Source organism: Gloeophyllum trabeum (genome assembly GCF_000344685.1).
Source record: "Gloeophyllum trabeum ATCC 11539 unplaced genomic scaffold GLOTRscaffold_00015, whole genome shotgun sequence".
In the NCBI taxonomy this organism is placed as follows: Eukaryota; Fungi; Basidiomycota; class Agaricomycetes; order Gloeophyllales; family Gloeophyllaceae; genus Gloeophyllum; species Gloeophyllum trabeum.
In genome coordinates this window covers 348,969-366,542 of record NW_006920424.1, presented here as the reverse complement: position 1 = coordinate 366,542, position 17,574 = coordinate 348,969, and the positions used below count along the sequence as shown (strand labels likewise).

Genomic DNA, 17,574 nt, shown 5'->3' with positions numbered 1-17,574 from the left:
CAACCTGGAAGTCAAAATCATTTTTCTTTCGGTGGTGCTGTCACGCCACTCACTTTATGCATCCCAAACTCAATGAATCACTTGTCACTTACCCACCTATAGTACTTCTACCTAGCTATGTGTCCCGGATCTCACAGTACAGATATAACTCTTCAGCCCCAATTTTGGGAGTGAAATAGCACCATAAGCGGCAAAAGAGCGCATTTCCGGACAAATTTTCCAAAAAAATATATCTCTTTCATTTTACAAACAGTTGTGGATGGGATCGCTTCAGTAGGAAGCTTGCACGCGTCGTGAAAAGGTAGGGAGGCTGGAGGATGGCATGTGCATGCGGTGCCACAAGCGTGAGAACACCTACCGAATACAGTATAGCAATTCGAAGTCCGAACTATATCATTCAAACTCAGTTATAGATCTATTTCGCCACGCCTATAGTATAACTGCCACCAGCGCAGCCACCTTGCAAAATTGCCCGCTAGGACCTGAGAAGAAGTAGGTCAACCATACTTAGTCAACTTTCTCAGGGGAGTCAAGAGAGGCAATAGCATTACCTTCTACACACGATTGTGGCTATATAGAAAGTGTAGACTTGCCGGTGAACCCTTACTGCCACTGGGATTGACCATGAGAATATAAGGCAGGGTGCCGCGCAGCTACGCAACACTCCCGACTTTACGCACAAAATCATAATAAACCATGACAGGGGACATGCATCACTGACACCAACACCGGGAGGATAGCACTTCTATATAAAGGTCAGATAACAGTTGTCCTGTGCCCTGTCTACAAGACATAGCCCTGCTAGTGGGTATGCAGCCCAATATGCGGGTAGCACATTCGTCTCAAACATCTTCCTCAGCGAAGGGATAATCAATGTACCCCCCCTTCCCCTGGGTATAAAACGTACTCCTATCATATTTCGTCAGCGGAATTCCCTTCTCCAACCGCTTCGGTAAATCCGGATTCGAAATAAAATATCGCCCAAAGGCCACCAGTAGGCTGCCGTCCTTCTCCGCGGCCTCTACCGCGAGCTCCCGCGTGTAGCCCCCTGCAGAGATGAGGGGCTTCGGGGACCATATCTTGCGGATGAAGTCGTTCGAGCTGCCGAGTGCCGCCTGGCGGTCGAGGTCGCCGAGGACGCGCGGCTCAGTGACGTGCACGTACGCGAAGTGCGGGTGGGCGTCGCGCAGCGCGCGGACGAAGTACGAGAAGGTTGGTATGGGGTCTTTCATACCCGATCCTATCACACAAAGGTCGTAAGCCATCAAAGAGAAGACGAAAACGATGGTTCAAGTGTATCACCATTGAACCGCTCCCAAGGACTTATCCTGATCGCGGCCCGACTCTCGCCTATGGCTTTGCAGATTGCGTCGACAACTTCCAACCCGAACCTCGCACGATTCTCCACGCTCCCGCCATATTGGTCTGTCCGTTCATTGCTCACGTCCTGCAAGAATTGGTCCGGTAAATACCCATTCGCCCCATGGATCTCAATCCCATCAAATCCCGCCTTTATCGCGTTCCGCGCTGCCTGGGCGTACCATGCCACGTACTCGTGAATCTCCTGGGCGGTGAGCGGACGCGGGGCGCCATCCCGTCCGGACTCGGGGGCGATGCCGGGCACAGTGGCGACACCAGGGAGGGGGAGCGCAGAAGCGGAGACGTAAGGGATGTTATGGCGCGCGAGGACTTCGGGATTGGCGGCGCGGCCGAGCGCCCAGAGTTGGCAGAAGATGTGGGAGCCTTTGCTGTGCACGGCGTCCGTAACCTATACGGGTTGAGGTTAACGTTCTGAGGGTAACGGAGGATAACGCGGGCAAGGTTGTGTACCCACCTTTCTCCAGCTCTGAATCTGTTCGTCCGTCCAAATCCCAGGCACATGGTCGTACCCGCCTGCTTTCTCCGCAATTATAGCTGCTTCGCTGATAATGAGCGTACCAGGAGTGCTCGCCCTCTGCGCGTAGTATTCTACAGCCATATCCGGGAGGACGCCTCGCTCGTCGGCGCGAAATCGGGTCATGGGGGCCATCACGACCCGGTGCTGGAGTTGCACGTCGCCCACTCTGATGGGCTCGAATAGCTTTGTGCTCATGATGGAAGGCGGATGGTGGACTCCAGAAGGGAGTGCATACTTTTATGAGTGAGTTATGCCGAGAACATCGTGCGTGTTCCTCATCGCGGTTATGCTGCAGCATGCCCCATCGCTAAACGCCCGACTGATGCGCGCCTTGCGGCGTTGCAGGTTGGTTACGACAGGGATCGCCTTCTAGCCCGAGTCATAGCATCTTGCATGAGTCCCAACGTTTACCCCAGTGATACGTATTTTCTGATATCGAACTCCATTTGACCAAAACGTGGTCGAGATGCACACACGATATTGCACCGCGCAATTTGCGTTTCACCGAACCCTAGTCATTCGGAGCACTCTCTGTTCACTGTGTCGCCTAGAGCTGTCTGATACGAAGACTAGAGCCAGCCATCGCATAAAGCAGTCGTCGAGGGATGAGGTCCTCAGCGAGGGTGGCAAAAGACGAATCACGCCTCGCTCCGCTGACTCACGACCCCAGGCTGGTGCATGCGTTTTGTCTTTCGCCATCTGCGTTCTCAGATTCTGGTCTCCTTCCGGTATCGTCAACGTTTAACACAGTCTTTGGAAGGGTACGGACTGACGGAGCTTGCATGACGGAGCTTGCGCTTGCACCAGATATATCTGCACTACATTCTCTGCCAGTGGCGTGGCCGGATAGTGTGCTTTTGATCTGTATCGTGTGCAAGTTGACTCGCGTCCCCGACTAGAAGGTTGTCACGCTTTACGATCTCATAATCGAGGTTCTGCAAATTAGTAAGAACGGCATGCCCCGGTCTGCGACATGGATAAATATCGAGGTGTTCGAGGCGGATGTTGTAACATTCAGGGTCGCCTGAGTGAACATTATGCCTGCTATTGCACCTCGCAGCAAAGTCCTCGTCACAGGAGCAAACGGATACATCGCCGTCTGGGTGGTGCGCCGCCTCCTGGAGCAAGGGTACGTTGTCCGGGGTACCGTGCGCTCTGCGGCGAAGGGAGAGCACGTGAAGAAACTGTTTGGGGAGTATGGTGCCAAGTTCGAAGTAGTAGTAGTCGAAGACATCGGAAAGGTAAATATTTCTTTAGTTCCCGATAGCGAAATGTGGGTGGTCAGGTGACTGTAAATTATAGGACGGAGCGTTCGACGACGCGGTGAAAGGCATAGATGCTATCGAGCACGTCGCTTCGCCGTTCCATTACAATGCGCAAGATCCCAGCGGTTCGTAGCACTCCTGTCATCCCCATACTGACCTCACATATACGTATTCACTCAGATCTCATACAGCCCGCCGTTAAAGGCACAACGGGCATCCTCCAAAGTGCCCTGAAGTACGGGTGAGTCTATGTCGTACACTATCGCATAGACTCACACTTACAGATCATCAGGTCCGACGTAAGACGCGTCGTCATCACCTCCTCCACGGCCGCCGTCATGGACCCCTTCGACGCACCCAAAGTCTTCACCGAGGCAGACTGGGCTCAGAAGCCCATCGACGACGTGGAACGGGACGGGAAGAGCGCACCGAAGTTCAGCTGGTATAGGGCTAGCAAGACACTGGCCGAGAAAGGTTAGTATACCGTAATGCTTTTGTGGTGCAGAAAATGGCTTGACCGGAAGTGCTTAGCTGCTTGGGAGTTTGTACGGAAGAATAAAGAATCGATGAAATGGGATCTCGTGACTCTAAATCCTCCTTATGTACTTCGCGCATGCTTCCCCCTCTTGCAATGTACTGATTCCTGTCTGTGTTTAGGTATACGGTGTAAGCTCTCGCATCATAGGCCCCTTCTCTATATATTCAAGGTCTCCTGCATAGCCCACCATCCACGAAATATCGTCGCCCGATGAACTCAACACCTCCCAAGCCGACCTATACACCACCCTCCTCAAAGGCAAGGACGAACAGGCGCTAGCCACCCAAGGTTCGCACCACACTTGTACCCTAACCGTAACGTCTCCGCTGACAACCTCCCACTTACAGGCGGCTCGTGGATCGACGTTCGCGACCTCGCACGCGCGCACGTCCTTGTCCTCGAGAAAGAAGCCGCGAGCTGGGAGCGGATTATCGTCTCCGCTGGGCCCTTCAAGTTCCAGGACTTCGGTACGCCCCTCCTGTCTGCCTTCGTCTTCCCTACTACTCACTTCACTGATACAATAATCGGGGACATAGTCGACGCTGCCAACGCCGTGGGTGTGTACCCCGCCGACAGGCTAACGAAAGGTGTGCCAGGCGCGGGGAAGAAGCCTGACGTCGTGCACATGATCCAGTATGATAACTCGAAGGCCAAGAGAGTGCTGGGGATAGATGAGTATATCAGTATGGAGGAGTGCGTGAAAGGATAGTTTGGAGGATTTCAAGCGAAGAGGTTGGTAACATGGTAGGATATACTGATACTGAATGGAGCTGCTTGCTAAGGGTCGATAATGGAGGGCTCCGTCGTTTCCTCGTGGTTGATGAGAGAACGACTGAACTCTCTGTTGTTCATCCTGTACCAAAGCAGTGCGCAGTCGCAAGGTGCGCACGAAGGGCGTTAACTAAGTTCTATCAGCGTATTTTATTTTGTGGCTTCCAACAGCTGCAGCGCCTTATTCCTTGCTCTGCCACTCCCCAGCTTACATTAAACCTTTTCGGACAACCCGTCGTCCCTTGGTCGTACTGATCCGACACTATTGAACGGATCTACATTGATTAGTTTACGAGATTGACATGTCTCAGGTACGGTACTAGTACCGCCGGTTCACGTCTTGACAGCGGTCTGGTTCCTACCTATATACTGCGTGTTGCATCGGAAAGAAGATCTTGCAGGGAATGATTACAGTGCAGGTACGTCGTTACAAACAGAGGGGTTTTGTTTAGTATTATTTCTCCACGACCGTTCTGCAAAAGAGAGGACTGCACATCACAGCATTGCCTCGTGGATTGAAAGGTGTGCCTGGGATCTTCTCATGTCAAACTACTAGCGCTGCCCAAGGTAGGCCGCTTCATTACCGAAGTAAACAGTCCTGGGCAGATGTACGTTGCCGAGGTAATAACCCCTCCCTCGAACGCCTCGGTGGTGACCCCATTCGCGCTCTGCCCCACACTCGACCCCAGGCCTGCCGCATCCCTTTGTCGCTTGCTCCATATACCCCCTGTGGCTAGGGGAGGGAGATGAAGTTCCTCCCCAACTCGAGGGCCGCATTCCCTTTCGATCCGGCTGCCCTGAACCAATGTCAGGACTCGTCTCCCTTCTCATCCTTCGGTAAGGATACGTGAAGCCTCATATAGCTTGATGCTTAACTCTTGTCTAGAAATTGCCATCCGGAATCGTTCTCTTCCCGAGTCTCAACCCCTGAAATCACGACATGCGAGAGGGTCCACGGCCTTTAGCAGCAGGTCGTCCTCGTTCTACGCGCCGTCGGCGCCTATCCCCACTCTTGACTACGACTACGCCGGCAGACTGGAAAAGGCCGCATATCGACCTTCATACGATGAAGGTTCGCTCGCGAAGGTACTCTCAGCTATCGGCCTCGTCCTGAGCTTCCTCGTCGGCGCAGCTCTGCTCTTCGTGGGTGTCGACTTGTGTATCAACAGATCCGACGAGTACGTCGTGGGGCAGAAAGAGGGCTGGAGGCTGGTTCTTCTGGGCAGCGTCCCAGCAGAGGTGTTACCCCTCCCTCTTTACCTCGCGGTAACCTTAGTCACTGAAGCCACTGGCTTCGCCCATGGTACGGCCTTGAAGTGGCAGCTGCTACGGGAACGGAGGCTCGAGTTCAACGCGAACCTGCGCTTCATAACCGCCTCCGGAGGGTGGATCAACGGGCGCTCGTACAATGTACTCCTATTCATCACCCTTATAGCCACCAACAGCTCCACCTCCTTCGTCTTCATCTCTGCGCAGGATCAACGCGCTGTTCTGTGCTCGTACCTCCCGCTCATCATCCTGGGCACAGCTATAATCATCCAGGCAGGATTATCTACTATTGCAGTCGTGTGCTCGAACATCCCCACCTGGAGCAGCAGTATCGTTGATGTCGGGCCCGCATTGCTTTCCCAGGGCATAACACAGCGCATCCCGGGGCGGTGCATGCGGGGTATCGACGACGGGCACCCGGTCGACCAGACGCCGGTGCTTCCCCGCGGGAGGCAGCCGACGCTCTGGGAGATCAGCGGCTGGCGCGAGAGCGTGCGGCTCATTGTGCTCTTCCCGATCGCCCTCGCCGTCCTGTTCCTGGGCAGCTTCGTGTTCGCGATGAAGCGCCTGCGCGGGGACTGTAGCATGTGGAACGATCTGAGCACGTCCATGACCATCTCCGGGTACGGCGAGGGCGTGCTGCCCGTGACTAGGCTTGCGTGGGCACTCGCTGTCATCTGCTTGATTCAATTCCCCGTGACGCTAGCCCTTCATGTCGCGGAGCTGACGGTGCTCATGTCGCGGGATGAGGCGAACTGGCGGAGCGCCTGCAAGGAAAAGGGGGCGCGATCGCTGAACCCCATTATGGCTGTAGTCAACAACTGGGCAAGCGTGCTTCTGCTGCTTGCGAAGCCCGTCTGTCACTGGGTTTCTGGTACGGCGGTCAATTTCCAAGTATTAAGTCAAAGTCAGAATTCGAGCATGGTCGCCAGAGCAGGGTTTACGGCGCAGTCGGCGCTGACAATAAGACCGCTTTTCGTGAGTATTCCTGCGGATTCCTTCCATGCGACTTACGTTTGTATCGATTGTGATGACGCCCTTACTCAGGTCGTAGTGTTATCCGCCCTTCTGTTTGGTTTGGCCTTCTTTGTGTTTGTAGTCGCGATATGGCGACCGAAAGGATACCAGCCGGCTACCTACGGGCATCTCCAGACTCTAGTTAACCTTGTCGACGACTGGTCGCCGGTCATATATTGGGGGCACAAGTATAGCGGTGAGATTTGTCATGCTGGTGAGTGGCTGCAAAGTAATGCGTGATATTCGGGAGGCTGAAGTACGCTTGTCATAGGGACGTCTATGATCCTGCTACCTCCTGTAGACCCTGGGTTATGGTATCAATGATGTGCCCTAGAGACGGTAACCCAAGGAACGTACTACATTGGTGCTGTCCAGAGTACACAGCCAGAGGTAAGTAGGCATTCACGTCGCGTCCCTTCGGGATTTTGATTAGTTATACTGCTGTACCTTATATTCGGGCTTTGTGTCCCGATCCTTGTGTTGGATCCTTCAGTGCATTAGTCGCTCAGTAATAACGTCGGACAGCGCATCCTGTAGCTCTATTTATTAGGTTCTTGAGGCCATGGTATTCCACTCTGCAAGATCGTTTGACGTCAATATAGCCGTGGTCCGATAGCCACTTACGTGTTACGCAAACGTCTGCCAACATCGAGTGGCCACCAGCACAATCTCCACCCCCGAGAATCTTATCGCTCGTGTCTTCCTCAAACCGGCATTCACCGCCGTCTGTACTTGCCACACCCTATAGAAACTAAGCCACGCGAACACCGAGACATGTCCGAGCATTCTGGCAAGATGCTGATTGGCGACAACCCCTGATCTCCTGCTTGAGCGGACTGCCACATCCTCAAGAGTTGTTGCTACCGCTCGTGAGAAGAAAAAGGGCATACTTCCCCACACCGTTCCCTTCCTAGCATCGCGTCGCCACCGACGTGGACCAAGCAGGGCCGAGGCGGTCGTCCCCTTCTTAAAGCCCAAAAAGAGTGTTGCTGCGTGTTTACCCATCGGGTAGTGTGGATGGCAACCGCCACTTTCGCCAGGTGGCAAGGACCTAGCAGGGTACCATGGGACATTTTTCCTGGACCAATCAGAGACCAATGCTAGACCATAGTATGGACTTGCAATGGACTTGGTATGGACATCCAACCAGAATCCATTGGTTGTTGGGGCGTTTGATGCCATTTTGTCCCCCTTGAGAGCATGATTGAGGCCATATCAGCAATATTCCCATGTTTCATCACACTTACCCACCAAGATATGGGGGAAATCAATTAAATACTGGTATTTTCTTTATTTCCTGCCACATCCTGCCAGAGCCCTTTGGGCCTGCCAGCCGGCATTTCCACTGCTGGCAGCTGGCATGGCAGGGTGGCATGGCACTGCCAACCACATTAGTGGCAGGGATAGACCAGAAGGACACCAAGGATGCCCAGAGACACAGACACAGACACAGACACAAACTGGAGCCTAGTATAGAGCAGCAGAGTAGAACAATTCCCAGAAATGCGAAACTGTTTGTACCTATTTGGTTATTGTGGCTGCTGAAAGCGGCCAATACAATCCAATCCTAACATCTCTTTCTCTCTCTCCTTCAATTTGATTTCTTTGATTGATCTAAAAGTCCACACCTATAGTACATAAGACACATTGGTGATTTCACCGATGTGGCTTATCAGGATTCTGAAATGGCGTCCAGTACATGACACTGGGTTGCTACAGTCATTGGGGAACCCTAAGACTAAGCTAGCAGTCCTGGCAAACCAGTGTCAATGCAGTCAAATGTCACAGTGGACATGGGAGCATGCAATTGCCTATTTTATGTTGAGTTCATGGTGATAATAGACATGATAGAATGCCCCTGCTCTGCAGGGGTTTCTGGGACCTCAAAATGCAATTTCCCACACTACCGGCATTAGTGATCCCAGCCAACTGCGGCCACACTATGATACACTGCAGCACTTAACGTCAACACACAACACAAAGCCGAGACAAATAGGAGCAGCAGTGTAGTGTCAACCTCATCAACCAGCTAGACCTGATTGCAGGCAGCCATCACAGTTTGTGCAATGCGTGTATGGTGATTATACAGCTATTATTGCCAGCTAAATATTTAACCAGGCATTTATTGCCGTTTTCAGAGTGACCAACGCGCACGATTTCACGCTTCCAGACACGTCTCCGCGTTTTCGAATTTTATCTCGCTCGTCGCTGCCTCATTTGTTGTGATTCAACTTGTGTCTGACAGCTGAAATTCTAGGGCAGGGCCCGGCATATGTTTCTTGTGGATAAGTCTCTTGCTTCTCTTTCTATGCACTATGTACTGATTTCTGGGGATGCTGTAGAGTTGGGAATTTTCATGGAAGCTGGGATGAGCTGCTGAACTGAGTGAGGACTTGGATGGGCAGTCTGGATATTTGGACAGGATATGGGATGGTTTTGGTAGGGGGAGGAGGTCTGGATGCTGGATGGTGTTGCATTCGTTGTTGGTTGATGTACTGGCCTGTTCTCTGAATCTTGTACTCTGCCATGTCCTCTCAGATGTGGACCAATGTAATGATATATACCTGTAATCTATGGATGAACATGCTGTGAAGCCTGGAATTGTGGATAGGAGTCGCAGAAAGTGCATGCTTGCTCATCCTCTTCATCTGTCCTGCATGGATCAAACCACACATAAATAGGTGTTATATCATGTAATATTCTTGAAAGTAGATATAGATTACAAGGAGAATTCAAGGACATGATTAGGGGATGAAAACATGCTGAATCACATCAAATGAGGCAGTGACGAGCGAGATAAAATTCGAAAATGCGGAGCTGCGGAGACGCATCTGAGAGCGCGAGATCATGCGCGTTGGTCACGTGCCACGTTTTCTGAAAACAGCAAAGGCCCCCTGAAAATACCCATAGAGGTCTGATACCAGATACCAACTTTCCCCCCATTTTTACTGAAACCAAAATTACCATATTGGGATGTGTTTTACCCGAAAAGTATCCGACCTCTCGCCTTAGATGTGATTTTGACCGAAACATTGGTATCCAACCTGAGGGCTTGAGGATATTTATTTGTTCACAAAAAAATTCCAGTGCCTGCGGTGATACCAGATTCAGTTATGTATGGGCTTTATGAGCCTCTCCAAGGTGCACTGGTGTATATGGAATCCAAGAATGTCGCCACCTGATTATTGTGGCAAGTTGTGGCACTGTTGTGGCCATAATTGTTACCCAAATAGTATCTGACCTTTGCTCTGGATGCCTGTTTTTACCCGAAAATTGGTATCCAAGATTGATCCCACCGGCAGGTCCTTTACCAAAACTGTATCAGACCTGGCACCCAGTTGAGGGTGATTTTTACCAAAACTGGTATCAGACCACTATGGGTATTTTCAGGGGGCCTAGAAGCAATCAATTGAATAATCAACATATCCTCCCTGTGTGTCGGTTTAGTTCCTTTTTGTCTAAATTTACTGTAAATTATGCCTCAAACTACAGTCGACTCTGTCTTAACCCATAACGGGTCGGGGAACCCAAAAGTTATGGGTTTCTGCAGACTATGGGTTACCAGAACGTGTGACATTGTGTGACTACCTAGTAAGCGTGACAGACAGCCTACGCGGTATAGGCGGGACGTCGTTTATGACAACGTTTAGATACGGAATCTTGAGTCTGATATGGGTTATCTTCTGAAATACCACGAGAACCAAAAATTAAGGGTCCAGATGGTCCAGATTCTCGTGGGAAGGAGACCTGTACCTTCCTAATATAGGTTGTTTTATGGATTATGGGATACGGCAGACTTATGGGTTTTTACTATCTATCATGTTGATGGAAGCTAAAAACCTATGGGTTATTACAGGTTATGGGTTATGACAGGTATGGGTTAAGACAGAGTCGAGTGTACATACATATTTCACGTCCGTGGCGCAGACTCGCACGAGTCGTCCGGTTTCAGCCGAACGAGACGAATGATTCGGAGTCGGTCCTCGTATCACCTTGACCGCGATCCTGCAATCCGTAGTGCTCAAGTAGGGTTCTTACTTCACTGACGTGCATGAAATACCTAATACGTTGACATCTTGAATCTTCTCCTCAAGAAAGATGGTCGGAATCATCGGAGGCTCGAATGTCTTGTCTGTCTTCGCGATCCACGACATCCTCGTCCATATCATGCAATTTCTCCCAGATTTCTCCTCGTTATCTGCAATGGTCCCGGTATCCAGGCAGATACATGACATCTTCAAGCACCATCCAATATATGTGGTGCGATCAGTCGCCTACAACCAGATAGGACCTGCTTTACCGCAAGCACTGAGAGTTGTGCGTCATTGCCAGAATGACGACCACGGGCGCGATCCTAGCAAGTGGCCATCTGAGGAGGAAGTCCTGAATACGTTAATCACACCCCAGGAGGCTCATATTCTCGCTCGGAACGCCCGCATTGTTCTTGAGCTGGAAGGGCTTTACTATGAAATGACGTATGAGTTCATCCTTACTAGGTCTTAATTGTGAGTCATGATGTCTGATTTTTGTAGCGAGAAGCCTTATCCGATGTTACGGAGCACCCTCTCCGATATTTCTCGTGTCCGTTTCCATCGCGCCATGTATCGTTTCTGGCTTTATGCACTTGCTTTTCACCCGGACGAAAGCGCAGTGCCCGGGACAGGTATCGACAACTGGCTGGAATACAAAGAGCTTTTCTTCAACCAGATTTCTAACGACAGCGAATTGCACGAGCTCTTTGAAATCTACTGGATGCTATCCGAGCAAGCGTGGTACGTCGACTGGCTCAGGCGCGATTTGTACGACGAATTGGGTGAGCGTTCAGGCGCTTCGCCCGACCCTTTCATCATCTCACAAGTATCTAGACTTCGATCCAGACCTTGGAGTCCAGTACGGTGGCCGAGAACCGCCAGGTCAAGTTGCTCCGTCACGCATGCTCCTACGCTTCACAGTCCGACTCGCTTAACTCTAGGACCCCAAACCCTTGCCTTTATCTGGCGACGAGCATTTATTTAAAAATATATGTGTTTGACATGCGTGGCACTACAAACACGCAACTCTGTCTGCTGTCGACCATCTCTACTCTCTAAGTGCAGAGCACCTGATGGAGTGGTAACCGACGATATCGTTGTCGGACCAGTTGAGGCTTCGCAGCACCACTTCATATAAGCAGGAATGGGACACTTAAGGCGATGGGCGCAGATGCATGAGTGGTGTTCACTCACCTCACCGTCGCAAAAGACCTTGGGGACATTTGGACTTGCCAGGCTACAAATTACGTCATTGTATTAGGATTGACCGCCTTGCACTGAGTAGTGTAATGAATAACGAGCCATTTATCACCGAGTTTGAGCGCAAGTACGGCGCAGGTGACAGAGCATGCGCAGCGAACAAAAAGACTGAGACATAGACATACAGAACACAATGAACAAAAAAGCATGTTGAGACATCATACCACGCACAACAGTGAGACAGCGAGAATCACGGAGAGCTAAAGGACGAGTGGATCAGCATCGGCGCAAACAATAATATTGGGCGAGTATATGATGAGAGGCGGAACATGAAGAGACGATTTCGCAGAGGACTATAGAAAACACTACAACCAAACATTTGCAAACAATAAAGTCCCATCTGCGTAAGATACGAGAAATGATTGATATCTATCAGGTAAAATGTCTAAGTTCTCGAGTGTATCATGACATCCAGTACACTAATCATTGCTTTGAACACCGCCCAGCCTTGTGATGCACTCAGGGCGGGACATCCGATGGCCTCGAATAGCTGCTCCGCCAAAGCCACCGTCTAGTCCGATCCGAACTGGAATAATTTCTCGGGTGTGTACTCTGCGAGTAACCGATCTACCAAACTCATATCTGGAATCTGAATCAACTGCTTGCGCCCGCCATAGTCTTCCGGATGGTCATAGAAACCTGAAGGCCGGGCTTCTCGAAGTCAAGGTCAAAGTGGAATATCCGAAAAGAGTACGTCAGCTCCTTGCTTTGGTGATTTATTTCCAGACAATGAGCGATAGGAGCCCGATGAACCCGAGAGTGCGAGTGAGCAAGGTGACGGCTACAACAGTGATAGTGTATGTACCACCGATACGAGTATTGTGAAGTATCTGGTGCTAATCAAGTCGCTGCAGGTCATCATTGCCCCTAGCGGACTCAAGCGACATCTTGATCTTGATGAAAGGGATGATGTTCCAAAGATACGGATCCCACCTCCTCTGAAGCGTACGTAGGATGAAATGTGGATCCACTTAGTACTAAGTTCAACCATAGGACTGCGGGGCGCGGTTTCTGACCTGGGTAGATCTCTCAGCCATGGGATCAGTAGAGTGGCACTGGAAGTGACCACATACAAATGCCTTTCAACCAGTCAGAGGCGTCTCTATTTTGTTGCTGTCCATCAAGATGCCCATGTCGACCTGGATTGCAGCCCTATTATCAGGTCAGAACTGAAAGACATCTACAAGGTCTGGGGTTCTGAACTGCTGGCACGAAGGCCTTACTGACGTACCCCACAGATGTCATGGAATGGGAAGGAGTATGGAGCGAGCTCATACCATTCACTTGAATGTGATGGTGGACTCGTGGCAGATCTCCAAGCCAAGAATCAAAAGCTTCTCAAGATGGACTTCAAAAAGCTCACATTGTGCCATGAGATTGTGCAGCGCTTTTCGACGCTCTGCAGCATAAAGCATAAGGACGTGGGCAGTGCGTATCCGGGAATCCTCCCATTCAAACCGGTGTGCTGACCTTGTATGGCTCATCATAGACATTCAGGTCATGGATGCGACCTTGATCAGTGCCAATACAGGACCGAAGGCTGGTGATTACTGGTTAGCACGCCAGTGGATCAGTGAGGGCACGAAGCTTGAGGTCTCACCCTTGCAAGATGTCACGCCCACTATATCGGAGCCAACCGTGCACGAGGTCTGCAGTGCCCTGCTGCACTACTCCTTGATTGATCTTGATATGAAGGCAGCTTTCTCAACGATTCAAGGTAGACATGCTGATCGTCGTTCACTGAGGAGCACTCACTTCCAAACTTCTATTACTACAAAGCATTCTATCACTCTATCACACTGAATGTATTTGATGGCACTGCCAGCCGGAGTCACATTACCATATATGATGTGAACTACCAATCGTGAGTGGTCCTTGACCCCATAACGAACTGCTCTGAGCATGGCTATGCAGGGAAGACCAAGTTTGGGATTCCCATGACCGCAGTCGACAGGGGATTCATCAGCTCATGATGGAACATCGCTGCACGAAGCTTTGCCAGGACCTCGGCTTCTTGCCGATGCATTGTGACCTGAACAGGAAGTGTGGACTTCCACAAGCATCGGACACTGATGGTCCACCGACATCACATAAGTTGTTGACTTTGATGGCTACTCTGATATCTGAACACCGTGTTCAGTGTTCGAAGGTGTGGAGTATCGGTGTTTCCATGTGAAGATGGGTGAGGGTGCATTCGTAGAGGAGGTCCCAGGTGCCACCGAAGATCTCGGTTCAGAAGATGTCCCACACGAACCAGCCCTCATCCCAGCCGTTGTCTTCCCTCCGGATGGTGAGGTGACATGCGGAAATCTGAAAATATTCCCCCACAAGCTTTCAGAGATAGGACCATTTACTATATATCCGGTGCGTCTCTAGTCACGACAGCCTTGCCACCTGTCTGAGATGCTTTGCAGGCTGTGGGCGAGTGGACACACCCCGGACACTCGGAGGGAGTATTTAAGTATGCACTCTTGGAATCACATCTGACGGAGGATGATGAACCGTCGAAGGACAACACAGTCCATAGAATGCTGGTACGCCATACTGCAGTAGAAGATTTGATGTTTCGATTCCGCAAGAGGGCTGCAATTGCTGGGGTGGATATTGAAGGTATGTCACAGCCATGCAATGGAGGATTTGACCGGGAAAACGAGTCATTCTTCCAGGCTTTGATGTCGCCAGGTACAATGTGCTTGAAGCAGATCAGGTATCTGCACAGGGACTTAGCTGGCTTTGCTATGAGTGGGAAGATGAGTATGACTGGAATTCCCTTCCAGTCGTTTCGGGAATGGGCGATTCGAAGTCGGCGCTGGAGGAAGCGCTCCACGCATTCTGCCATTTCTCTTATGAGAAAGATAGTGACGGCTCGGAAAGTGTAAGCGCATTTGTGAAGTGTATGTATTTCAATACATGGCTCATGCGATTCACTAACACGTAGTTTTCACGATCAGATCTCGCTCCGACACGGATGCATCCCGCTTGCATTGTTTATTGCCATACATACACGTGAGTGTCAAGGTACCATTGCTCTAGCTATATTCACTCAAGGATCAAAACATAGGTCGAATGGAGGTTCACATTATCATGACCGCGGGCAGAGGGGGGTCGATGAGTTCAAGAGATTGCATCAGTGCAATGTTATTTGCAAGGACCTGGGCTTAGGACCTTTGACAGCATAGGAGCAGCACACCGAGTATGATGACTTGCGAGTACGGAATGAGTATATACGGGTTCAGCTTGTACAATATATTTCAATTTTACTTTATATCTAAGTGTGACGGTTAAGGCCGTCACAGCCACTTCCTATGTTTCAATGGACTATTTCCTATTTTGTCTTATGTTTATCTTAACGGTCACTCTTAGATAGACAACGGACTCTGGCTCTAGAACGCAGTGCAAGCATGTATTCGGCCGACGGCCCTCGCGGATGACATCGTATCTACCATGTACCTTTCGGCTTCCGTTTCCGGTATCTGACAGTTAGGAGTAGTCGAACGGTCACTTATACCGGTAGCTCCCTGTACTCTCCCCTTTTCCCCGTCGAATCAACGCCAGTACGGTCTCAGCGTCTGCTCGTCTCCCGTTCTACGCCTGTGCTTCGGTTTCGGTCGCCTTGACCGTTACACTAAGCTGTACTGGCAGTCTTGAAGGTTTCGCATGCAACATGGGTGTTGCGACGCAAACATAGTATCCTACGGGCCTCAGAAAGTACGAGGGTCAGAAGGAGAACTGCACCTATACCCGCCGTTGGTTTGGTAGAGGTGCCGTGGCACCATCACCCTGTTGACGTTCACATCCTGCGCGAGGATGTTGCTCACAGAGCGGCCGCCGCCGCATGTGGGGGGGACGCCGTTTACAGTGGCTGTCCATGACTTGAAACTGTCGAAGCATTCATTGTTCTCGAGTTCAGCGTCCAGCAGGTTTTGGTAGCTGAATTCGCGTTGGGACTTGCACCGCTGACCATGTTCGGCTGGATGCTTGTGCCCAAGCGAAGCACCTGTGTCACCGTTAGCGAGATCTAGAATATCGCTCTACACAGGAGTTGATAAGCATCAGCTTGCAGGTCAAGGGGAAAGGGGAAAGGGCCTGTAGGTAAGACACTTGACGAGATTAGCGTACTACCCGAGACCTTCGAAGACGATCCCGTTCCCACCACGCCGGACGTAGTTCTGCGTGTATGAATTTGTCGTATTCTATATAGCATAGGTTGCGGAGATCGACCGCTCTCTCGTAGGGTAGAGCGACGCGCGGGCTCATCGTCCAGTTCCTCCGAGCTCCACTTTTTTGGAGCCGGCAGTCGCACTCTAGTGGTCGCGACTTCATGATGGTATGTCGCGTTGACTTCTTTATCGCGCCATGCTTGGCTTGATCGCAATCTAGTTATGGCGCTCGACTCTGTCTAGGGAAGAGGATGATACTGAGCAGAGTCAGACGCCTCCCAAATGTGTCCGAAGAGAAGGGAGCTATTCAGCGCTAGGCCTCTTGACTAAACGGCAGCATGTGCAAGGTAGTCACAGGGATGTAGGGAATCGGATGCAGCAATCTCCAAGTCTCAAGTACAGGCGAAACCGGTATGGGAACCTAACATAGACCTTGTACTTCCTCGTCGTTTTTCATCACGAGAAACGGCGGGGAAGGGGTCGTACTGAGCGTAGACGTACTCAGCAGCGGGCTTGTGGCATGCGAGTCGTTGCTCTTCGAACTCGTCGAGCTCTCCCTGTCCTCCTCCTTCTCGCTGAGTTCATCCGCGCTTCAGTAGCCCTCCTCACGCGATGCGTAGCGGGACGCGGCGATGGCCTGCTGGCGCTTGTCCGCGAGCTTGGTATGCTTGCGGTGCCAGAGCTTCTCCTGTGTGAGCACGACCACCTCGGAGATCGTGCCCTCGCCCATCTCCATGAATGCACCGAACGACTGGCGCGTCTCCCAGTCGTGCGCGTTGAACTTGGGCCGCCGATCGCCGCCTGGTCGCGCGGGCTGCCCGACGCCGTCTGCTGCCAGTGCAACTCGGCGTCGAAGCTCCGACACATTGCCTCGGTCCCAGGCCACGCGTGACGCATCGAGGATCGGCAGCCACCGCCGCCCCAGTTCTGACGCATCGAGGATCGGCAGCCACCGCCGCCCCAGTTCCGCGAACGCAGTTTCGATGAGGCCTGCGGGGCGCTGCGGCCACAGGTAGAAGTACGGCCAGGAGACCGCGCCCGAGAACGGCGTGTGCTGTCAAGCCGAGCCACTTTGACGCCTTCGCAGCTGCGAAGAGCACTCCGCACGCCCACTCCTCGCGCGCTGCCTTGTTCCCCCGATCCTCCGCCAGTGTGAACCCGTCGAAGAGCGCGTCATAGGCGGGGTGCGCCGCGACGAGCTGGCCCGCGAGGTGGCACGAAAGCTCGGAGATGTCAAGAGACATAGGTGATGGAGGCATGTCATTGTGACTATTCCCATGTGCCTATAGCACGGGCTTCAACTGGCAGCACGTCATGGCGCACACTTCTGGGAAGTCACTGGTGAGCCAATGCACCTTCTACCTTC

General features: G+C 51.6%; 5 protein-coding genes across 5 annotated transcripts; 2 read left to right on the top strand and 3 right to left on the bottom strand.

Annotated features, from left to right (window-relative positions):
* Positions 1-679: 679 nt before the first annotated feature.
* On the bottom strand, positions 680-2,181 carry GLOTRDRAFT_81108 (NADH flavin oxidoreductase/NADH oxidase). The gene is made up of 3 exons (XM_007871794.1): positions 1,835-2,181; positions 1,303-1,768; positions 680-1,240 (listed from the first exon to the last, which is right to left on the bottom strand). Exons 1-3 carry the CDS (start codon positions 2,090-2,092, stop codon positions 843-845), a joined length of 1,122 nt encoding a protein of 373 aa, XP_007869985.1. The 5' UTR covers positions 2,093-2,181; the 3' UTR covers positions 680-842.
* Positions 2,182-2,920: 739 nt separating this feature from the next.
* GLOTRDRAFT_117907 (NAD P-binding protein) lies at positions 2,921-4,513 on the top strand. The gene is made up of 9 exons (XM_007871793.1): positions 2,921-3,138; positions 3,200-3,287; positions 3,343-3,403; positions 3,455-3,636; positions 3,694-3,764; positions 3,820-3,828; positions 3,883-3,988; positions 4,048-4,167; positions 4,237-4,513. Exons 1-9 carry the CDS (start codon positions 2,935-2,937, stop codon positions 4,407-4,409), a joined length of 1,014 nt encoding a protein of 337 aa, XP_007869984.1. The 5' UTR covers positions 2,921-2,934; the 3' UTR covers positions 4,410-4,513.
* A 2,871-nt stretch (positions 4,514-7,384) lies between these two features.
* GLOTRDRAFT_96272 (uncharacterized protein) lies at positions 7,385-7,939 on the bottom strand (the record flags this gene model as incomplete). The annotated part of the gene is made up of 1 exon (XM_007871792.1): positions 7,385-7,939. One exon carries the CDS (start codon positions 7,937-7,939, stop codon positions 7,385-7,387), a length of 555 nt encoding a protein of 184 aa, XP_007869983.1.
* Positions 7,940-10,855: 2,916 nt separating this feature from the next.
* Positions 10,856-15,227, top strand: GLOTRDRAFT_96271 (uncharacterized protein; the record flags this gene model as incomplete). The annotated part of the gene is made up of 15 exons (XM_007871791.1): positions 10,856-11,253; positions 11,290-11,529; positions 12,666-12,738; positions 12,789-12,845; positions 12,903-12,993; positions 13,042-13,235; positions 13,287-13,476; positions 13,538-13,765; positions 13,828-13,912; positions 13,963-14,123; positions 14,189-14,412; positions 14,463-14,658; positions 14,715-14,923; positions 14,987-15,054; positions 15,110-15,227. 15 exons carry the CDS (start codon positions 10,856-10,858, stop codon positions 15,225-15,227), a joined length of 2,532 nt encoding a protein of 843 aa, XP_007869982.1.
* Positions 15,228-16,800: 1,573 nt separating this feature from the next.
* GLOTRDRAFT_132885 (uncharacterized protein) lies at positions 16,801-17,452 on the bottom strand (the record flags this gene model as incomplete). Its single annotated transcript, XM_007871790.1, has 2 exons — positions 16,801-17,208; positions 17,255-17,452. 2 exons carry the CDS (start codon positions 17,450-17,452, stop codon positions 16,801-16,803), a joined length of 606 nt encoding a protein of 201 aa, XP_007869981.1.
* Between the last annotated feature and the right edge of the window lie 122 nt (positions 17,453-17,574).